Source organism: Microtus oregoni, unplaced genomic scaffold (genome assembly GCF_018167655.1).
Source record: "Microtus oregoni isolate MIOR12 unplaced genomic scaffold, Mior012 000027F_ref0000203, whole genome shotgun sequence".
NCBI lineage: Eukaryota > Metazoa > Chordata > Mammalia > Rodentia > Cricetidae > Microtus > Microtus oregoni.
The window spans coordinates 5,740,891-5,750,228 of NW_024543086.1; the positions used below are offsets into that span (position 1 = coordinate 5,740,891).

General features: G+C 42.2%; 1 protein-coding gene across 2 annotated transcripts in view; it reads right to left on the bottom strand.

Moving 5' to 3' along the window:
• The window catches only part of Atp10b (ATPase phospholipid transporting 10B (putative)), a 102,111-nt gene extending 93,637 nt beyond the window's left edge, over window positions 1-8,474 (bottom strand). The window contains exons 1-2 of one of the 2 annotated variants that reach the window (XM_041676112.1): window positions 8,200-8,474; window positions 6,497-6,691 (exon numbers count right to left, since the gene is read on the bottom strand). In XM_041676112.1, the coding sequence (XP_041532046.1) occupies window positions 6,497-6,691; window positions 8,200-8,474 (470 nt within the window). Of the gene's footprint in view, window positions 1-3,637; window positions 4,216-6,496; window positions 6,692-8,199 lie in introns of those variants that run through there. The other variant, XM_041676113.1, reaches the window with a different exon arrangement.
• Between the last annotated feature and the right edge of the window lie 864 nt (window positions 8,475-9,338).

Sequence of the window (9,338 nt, forward strand, 5' to 3'; positions counted from 1 at the left end):
CCTTATTGTGAAAATCTCTGTGATTGAGGTTTCTGCCTGGCAGGAGAAAACAACTGAGCCAACACGGCACTAGACATGATGCTTGCCGAGGGTTGTGCCTGACTCATTAATTATGTTACCACGTGTTATTAGACCCAAGAGCAATAGCATGTAGGCACTATATCCTGAATCACTTGGCTGTAGGCTCTGTTTGTTTGTTTTCCCCAATAGTATACCTTACAGGTTCTACTAACCTTGTGAAAGCAGAAATAGGAATGGAGAAATGTACGTGGCTTTCTCAGCCTACTCATAGTTGGCTGAAGACCTGAGCCTAGATGACAAGCAGTGGACTCCTCAAGCCTGCTATCTTCTCAAGGCCATAGCTCCTTCTGTCCAAAGACAACCCTTCATTGAGGGGAGATCTTGGAAGAATACAATTATTCTTTTGCAAAGACTTCTGATGTTTTAGATATTATAAAGCAAAGTATGAAAATTAGATGTTCCCAGGCAGAGCAGAAACTTAGGTCAAACAAACTAAATCTGAAGAATTTGCATCAATTATGTCATTAGCAACCCTTGCGAAGGTGCCATGGGTAGCTAAAGATTGTTGGAGAAATGGGGATTTGATAGCCAAGATTGTAGCCTCCAGTATGTTACAATTTCTCAAATAAATAAGCCCCACCCATGTTTGCATATGCAATTCTAATTAAATGCAGCGGGATGTCCCCCCTCCCAAAACAAAAAAAAGGCATAAAACTAGAAGTGGGAGTGGTTGGGAAGAAGGCAGTCAATAGGAGGAGGAGGGGAATAAGAAAGGATGATGGGGGGAATATAATTAAAGTAATATGTATATATAATTATATGTAGTCAAAGTAACATAATATATATTATACACATGCATGAAATTGTAAAAAGATAACCGAATTTGAAATAACAAAGATGTAATAACTTTAGTTTTCCTAAGGAACTCAGGTAATTTGGTCCACTCAGCACTGGGCTGTATTTCTACTTGGAAGAAAGTATGTTATTATCTGCGCAGTCAGCTCTGCGGTGAGATGAACCCTCTGGGCTTGACCCTTGGAGTGCCCACGATCCCTGTTCCATCCCAACACGATTGCCTGTCTGGGCCCCATAGTCAGTTATCTTGCTGTCATTGACAAGAGTAAACGTTTCCACACTTAGGTACTAAAAGTGCTTATGAGAAACCTGAAGTTTAATTAATTAATTAGGTTTTTTAAAATTAATTAATTAATTAATTTTTAATTTTTTTCTGTGTACCTTTGCTTTGTCAACCACGAGCCATGGGCTGTGAGGACCTGCAGCTATTTTGGGGCAGGATATCTTAAGAACACCCCTTCAGAAACACTGAATCCTCCTTTTGTTCCGCCTGCCAGTGAGTGGTCAACCAAATACCTTTTCTAAATTCTTTTCTTCTTTTTCTCCTTGTTTTTTAAACTTTGAAACATGTTCTTGTGTAGCTCAGGATAGCCTTGAACTACGTAGGCAAGATGGCCTTGAACTCCTGATTCTCCTGCCTTAGCCTCGCCAGGGCCGAGATTACAGGCAATCATATATGTGCATTTTATGTGCAGATTATGTGCAGTCATACCTTAGCTATTAGATATATTTAATAGATAATCATTCTCTTACCTATTCTGGTTGGCTATTACCTTGTTTTCCCCAGGTTATTTTGAGAGCAGAACAATAGGTCATTCTGGCTCTCAGCACAGGTGAGTATGCCCTCTGATTAACATTGGGATTAGTGCCAAGAAGAGGCTCATTACTCTGGGATATTCTGGCAGAGCAGGAAGAACAGGACTCCCATTCCTCTGTAGGGGACCAGCTTCCTGCTTGCCTTTGTTCCACCGTGCTGGAACAACAAAGAAGAAAGGTGGTGACAAAATGCTAGATGGGTGGGTTGAGGTCATTGAAAATGGATGCTTTCCCTGTAAGGAAAGGCTTTCCACCCAGGCAGCTATTCCTTCCTCTCATTTTGACAGCCTGTCTACATCTCAGCTATAGCTGACCACTGTGCTCACAACAGTCATGGCAATTAGATCTAGCTGGGAAAGGAAAAAAAAATCCCTCAGATCACTTTTTCTAGACATATAACTGTGGCCCTGCCAGCAAAGATGGGCAAAAACTCAGTGTTCCTGAGTGGGGAGCATGGTGTTCCACTTGGGGGTTCTTTGTATGTCACAGTTTCCCTGTAGGCTTCCCCTAGTGGAGAACTTCACTTCTAAGCCTTCCATGACCCAGTTCCAGTAGCTTCAAAGTAATTCCCTTTCACTTCTGCCAGGGACCAGGGCAACAGAAAAACCTCTGCAGATGCTGTTAAAAAACATGGAGGCTCTTTGTCCCCTCTCTCTGAGAGGGAGCCTCTTTTCCCTTCTCCCCCTTTTCCTTCCCTTCCATAATCATTAAATAAATATCCAACTCCACTCTAAAACAAACAAACAAAAAAACAAGGAGTAAGACAGCCCCAGAGTGATCTGAGGAAAGAGAGAGGGAGATGAGGAGGAGAAAGGGAGGGAGGGAGAGAGGGGGAGAAAGGGGAAGAGGTGGAGAAAGGGGAGAGAGAGGAAGAGGGAGAAAAAGAAAGGGATGAAAGAAGAAGAGAGGGGAAAGGGAGAGAGAAAGGAAGAGGAAGAGAGAGAAGGAAAGAGGGAGAGAGGGAGAAAGGGAGGGAGAGACAGAGTGTCAGAGAGACTGATAGAATGACTTTCCCTGTTTAATAAGAAACTAAGCCTTACATGTCTAAGCATTGCAAGCATTCAAGGCTCACTGATAGCTCATTCAACAAGCATCCTGTTATTTTCTTTCCTGGAACCTGAGCTCAACTCCCCTAGCTCTTTTGTAGACAGACACACAGGTAGTCACCACATAGAGACCAGCTTTTAATTCTGTTTTTTCCCCCCTTACCAAATAAAAGCAGGTCCCTAACAGCCCAGTTTGGCCATCTGCCCAATGAAACTTTGCAATGTATCTGTATAGACAAAGCAACAATAAACAGTGTGGTCGAATCAGACCAAGGTAGGCAGGTTAAGTTTTATGGGACTATCAGAACCGAGCCTGGGACAGTCAATTGCTCAGCAGATGGGAACTTTGCTTTCTAAAAGGGATTGTAGCTCCTATGTACTTGTTTGATATTAACACTAAGCACTGGCTAGGGCCATTTTGTATCAGTCTCATGAACACAGCAAGAATTGCTCTTGTTTTAGGAATTACAACATGTCACTGTGAGCATTTGCATTACCTGCCTAAGGCCACCACCTGGTTAGGACTGGAGACAGTGCTTCAGCCGGGTTTTGTCCTCAGGGTCCCTTCTAAGACAAAGCTCCATCACTCCCTGAAACACTGATACATTTCTCCTCCGAGTCAAACCAAACATGCTCACAGCAACACCCAACTAGTTAGGGAAGAGAATTTTTAGAAACATCTTCAAAGAATATATTATTAAATGAAAACTTCCTAACTCGAAAAGCCTTCCTTAGCCCCCTTTGCTTGTGGTTCGTACTATAATCCTTACTCTGGGCACCAAACAGTACACTGAGGTAAATCATTAGAACCCCTGCCACCATCCCCTGTGCTAGCAGGGGGTGCAGCCAGGGAAAGTTAGGTTGCACCAGCAAGACTTGCCCAGAGCTCTTAGTTTTACCTGCTATAGATCAGGGACTCTCGGTTATTGACGACTTTATCAGATTTGTATCTCCGGAAGTCTTCCCAGGCATCCTTGATGGCGGTGACAGCGAGGATGACACAGATCGGAATCATGCTCACCGCTGGCTGGAACGCATTGACCACGGGGATGAAATTCAGAATGACGATGCCCACAAAATAGAGATTGGCAAAACGGTGCAGTTGCTCGAAAAGGTTCTTGGGTATGAAGGACAACACTGTGTACTTGCTGGTCTTGACTTGGTTCCCGCGATAGTGGCGGTTGGGGTTTTCTTTGTAGGGCCATCCTTCGAAAGGTAGGTTGGAGACCACGACCCTCTTCTTATCTTCTTTCTTTTTCCGCCTTTTCCTCCCTTCCTTCCTCATCTCTGTTCAACCCTACTTCTTCTTCTCTCATAATTTACTGAGCATCTTTTACAGCTCACCTAATGTGCTGAAAATAAAATGTCTCTCGTTTCAAACCTACCAGTAAAAAACAGTTTAAAAAACTGAAAGAAAGGAAGACAGCAAGCCGGGCTGAAATGAGTGTGGGAGAACTCTGATCAGGAAGGAGCTGGTTGGGAACGGGTGTGTGTCCAGAAGGTACTTCCTTCTGCCAGGCTGAGACTCCACCTGTTGGAATGTAGGAGTCATCCACAGGTGGCTTCCTTTGCTACACAGGTGCACTAATTCTGGGTCCTAAAACCTACCAGGTTAAGTAACAAAATGGATTTTTAGCCACGGCACTCTCCAGCTTTAAAAACAGCTTGGCTGTTTTTGTTTTTGTTTTTTAATTTGTGCAACATCACCTGACAACATCAAAAGAGCTTCTTAGGAAATTAGTCTTCTGTGATGATCTAATCATCTTAGAGTCTAATCCTTGGACATCTAGCCCAAACTTAACAATGCAATGTCTGTGAAGGTTTCCATGAGCTATATCAAGGTTTTTCAACATCAGCCCTGCTATTTTTGACTAGTATATATATATATATATATATATATATATATATATATATATATGTGTGTGTGTGTGTGTGTGTGTGTGTGTGTGTGTGTGTGTATCCTGTCTTGTGTATTTAAGACATAACCTGATACCCCTAGCCTCCATCTGTTTGATGCTGATAGTATCCTGCCTACCAACTATCCCAACCTTTCACCACATATTCATGAGGAGGTGTGTGTCAAAATGACACCCAGCTGAGAATCACTGAATTAAGAAAACTTAATGTCTGAAAAAGTCCTAAGGAACTTTTCACTATCTACATAAGAAAACCCTTACCACACACATAAGTCTGTGTATAAATATACTAATATAGTTCAAATGAAATTTTCTTATTTGGGCTGACAATGCTATCTCCAAGAGCCAAAGAAGATGCATCTAACAAAACCCCCAACATGAGTCATTGCAAGTCCTCCTTTGAGCTGTTGGTCAGAGATTCTGAACATAACAGGTTACTTCCAAAGGTGGAAGGTAAATCCCTATTGACAAAGACATCATGCACTTTAGACAAAGGGCCCAAGATCCTTGAGCTGGAGTTGACCTGCAAGGCCCTCCCTGAGGACTAGGTTTCTTGATACCAGAAGGTGCCATTCAAGCTCCTAAATAAGAAGCAACCAAAAGGCCTACCTATCTGTAATACCTATGAACCACAACAATGACCAGTAAGGCACAAATAACTTGCCATGTAATAGTGCAATGCATATCTTGCTAATAACTAATAGCTCTCTCATTGGACTAAGTCCCATCAAGAACATCGAAATCATGCCCACCACTGGAAACGTAGCCAACTACCCAAGGCTCGTGAAGTCATGGATCTTGGAAGAGATCCTACAGCTGCCACTTCACTAAAGCAGCATAACCCCTAACTATACTCTAAATATTTGTCTTTTTATCCACATCCGAGTGTAGTCCTTATCCATCACCAAGGAATCTTCTCTTTTTAACAGCAGGAGAGCACTACACAAAACCAGAACTAATCAGAATACCCAGTCCCGTGTGATACCTCCACAGAACATTCCTTCACCTAAGGCTCAGAGAACCTGGGAGAACGGGGGTGAGAAGATTGTAAAAGCCACATGATCAGAGAGTTTACTGGGAAGTCTCCTAGTGCGTCAGAAGCTACACCCATAAAGTTTCACCAACATGATTGTTCAAAGTTGAGCTGAACAAGAACAACAACAGACAATGCTAACATGCCCTGGAGAAAGTCTGCAAGGCCTCAGTGCTGTACAAAGAACTACAGGCATGTAAGGAGTGCTGAGAGTGGGAATGAGGGTCTTCCCAGGGAAGAGCTCTCCAACTGACTCTCTAATACCAAATGGTGAGACCCGAAAACATACATAAAGTAACACTAGACAGACTGAGCAGATTACGTTTAGGAATATGTACATACACACACACCTATACACATGCAACAATAATTAATGAGAAAAAGCAATGAATTTTAAAAAGAGCAAGGAGGAGGTTTATAAAGAGGCTTGGAGGGAGATAAAGGAAGGGGGAAATGATGAAATTATAATAGCAAAAATAAAAGTAGTACTTTAAAAATATTATTGTTTTTTAAAAAGAACATATGAGATTAGTTTAGTAGACAAAGGTGCTTGCCATCAAGTCTGATGACTTAAGTTCAACACCCAGACCCCATATACTAGAAGGGAGAACCAACTCATACAAGTTGACCTTTGGACTTTATTTGTGTGTTGTGGCAAACACACACATGCGCGCGCGCACACACACACACACACACACATACAAACTAAAGTTAAAAGCCATACTCAAGTAAAGATTAGTCCCTTAAATATGCTGATGAGTTTATTTAGCCTGTTTACAAGAGCGAGAACAGTGGTAGAGCCCCCTTACCTTTCGTATATCTGAATGCTGGCGCTGTTCATCTCTCTATCAAAGCAGTATCTCTTGAAGTCCTCTATGCCATCTTTGACCATGATGATGAACAGGACAATGGCCAATGGTAACATGGTGATTTCCCGGTGGAAGACTTCCATGGAGGGCATCCAGTTCAGAATCACCAGAAACAGGAAGTAGAGGTTGGCCCACCTGGAGAGACAAGCAAGCTGTGAGTGGAGACCCAGGTGGTGAAAAACATACTCTTCCAATCTCTTCCTAGTTAGTGGCTTTAACCCAAACAAATTCGTCTTTCAGTGTCAAGTCAAACAATGTAGTAAAGGCTTTGAAGGCAAATTCTATGTATTTCTAAAAATTACACTTATTTATTCTCTCTCTCTCTCTCTCTCTCTCTCTCTCTCTCTCTCTCTGTGTGTGTGTGTGTGTGTGCGCACAAGCATGCATGTGCCCTTTGCCATAGTGTGCATATGGAGCTCAGAGGACAACTTGCAGGAGTGGATTCTCTTCTTCCAGGTCACAGGGATTGAACTCAGGCCATCAGTCTTGGTGGCCACACCTTTACCTTGTCTCTGTGATTTACTAATTCATGGACCTGCCGATGTTTGTTCTCTCTTGTGCAAAGATAGCATAATATCATACTGTCCACTTTAAAGGACTCTTATAAATGTTATGTGACATAAAAATTGGTTTTGTGTACACTAAAGTGTTCTGAAGTATGGCAGCTGATGAACGTCATAAACTTCAATAGATTTTGTGATTTAAGCATATATTTGATTTATAATTAGTGCTTTTGTTCATTGTTTGAAACGAATGGATTATACATTCAAAATTTTTAAGTGACTCTCATTTCCTCTGCCACAGTGCCTTTGTTCATGTGACTACGTCAGTAGAAACATTCTCCTGGTTCCTTTCACCCATTTCTTTATTTTTATTCCTTTAAAAATGCATGTGTTATATGCAATGTGTTCACATATGTATGGGTGCACCTGTTTATGCAAGAGCATATACATGTGTGCATGTTAGCTGTTGACATTTGAAGTCTTCCCCAGTCACTCTATACTTTACATAATGAGGTAGGGTTTCTTACTTGAAACAACAGCTCATTGATTTCACTAATCTAAACTAGTCAGCTTTGCTCTGGGGCTCCTCAGTCTCCCCCTCCCAGGAGCTGGGACTATAGGTAAACAGTCTCAAACTTGGCTCACACTTTGAGAAGTGCTGGGGATCTGAACTCTGGTCCTCAAACTTGGCTCAGTGAACACTTTAGCCCCCAGTGCCCATGTGAGTTATCTACTCAGGGACCTATCTTTTCAACCAGTCATATCTGAATTGCTACTTCCTCAAGGAAACCTTTGCTGACATTATTAAGTAGGTCAAATTCTCACTGTAAAATGGCATCATATTTCCCTTCTTGCAAGTATTCCTTCTGGTTACAGTTTTTAATCAATTTAATAATTTAAAAATTAATATGTGTCTCATTCACTAGCTGGTACAATGAGTCCGGTATTTCCTTTTTCCCTCATGTATGCTTACCACCGAAAACATGGCAAGATAAGTCATTACCTGGTCAATGAGAGAAGCTTGTTTCATATATACATGTGGATATTACAGGAGGCTGCTTAGAGAAAAGCTTCCCTGAGTTTGTCTCAGTGGCAAATACTAGGCTAAAGTGTGTATAGTTGGAGGACTTTGTTGCATACCTATGAAACTGCTCAAAGAGATTCTGGGGCAGGAAGGTGAGTAGGGTGTACTTGGTTGTACAGATGCTGTTGCCTGGGTATCTCCTGGAGACCTTCTTCCAGTCCTGGTGACACATGCCATTGTTGGGATATACCACCCGCTGCTCTGTTGGGTTGTAGCTCTGCTGGTTCATCTCTGGAGAAAGCAGAGGCGTGCTTTCTGAAGGGGGTACGGGGAAGCCATTTGGGGTTCGCCATTTCCACCGTAGCCAAGAAAAATCCAAGGAAAGAGTCATTTCCAGGAACAGGAACAATGGTCTAAAAACACACAGGAAGGTGTGGTCAGGAGAGGTGAGTGACACACTATAGTAAGGAGGAAAACACGGCATGGCATCTCTTTATTTGTCTATGAAATATGTCTTTATTTGTCTAGAAAAATGGGACCAGTCCTTACAATGCATCTGTTTTTGGGTCAGATGTATTAAACAACAAGAAAAACAATCTACAACTAGACAAGCATCAGGGTTGTGAAAGCAGGTAATAGCGGTGGTGTGGCAGGTGTGGACCACCTGGTTGGTGCAGTTGTAGAAAACTCAAAGCTTGTCTGCAAGGATGGGATGCTGAAGGGCTACTTTTGAGCCCTCTTTCATTCTTAATGGTAAAATTTCTCCGTTTACCTTGTTCATCTTTGACTTCCCCACATAAAAAGAAGGAAGATGGGCCAGAGCGGTGGCCTATGGTTAAGAGCACTTGCTGCTCTGGCAGAGAACCTGGGTTCAATTTCCAACACTCATATCAGGTGACTCATAATTACATGCAAATCCAGTTCTAGGGGATCTGATACCCTCCTTTGGGCTCTGTGGGCACTAGGTATACATGTACACACACACATTAAAGTAAAACAAACCTTTACAAAATGAGTTAGCTTTTAAAAACCGAAGAAAGATATTCTTACCATCCTTTTCTCATGTAATTAAGTGTTTAAAAATTATTTATGTGTATGAGTGTTATGCCAGCGTGTCTGTCTGTGTACCACTTACATGTCCAGTGCCTGTAGAGGCCAGAATAAGGCATTGGATTTCCTGGAACTGGATTTACAGACAGTTGTTAGTCACTACAGAGGTGCTAGGAGTTGAACATGGGTCCTCTGGAAGAATAGT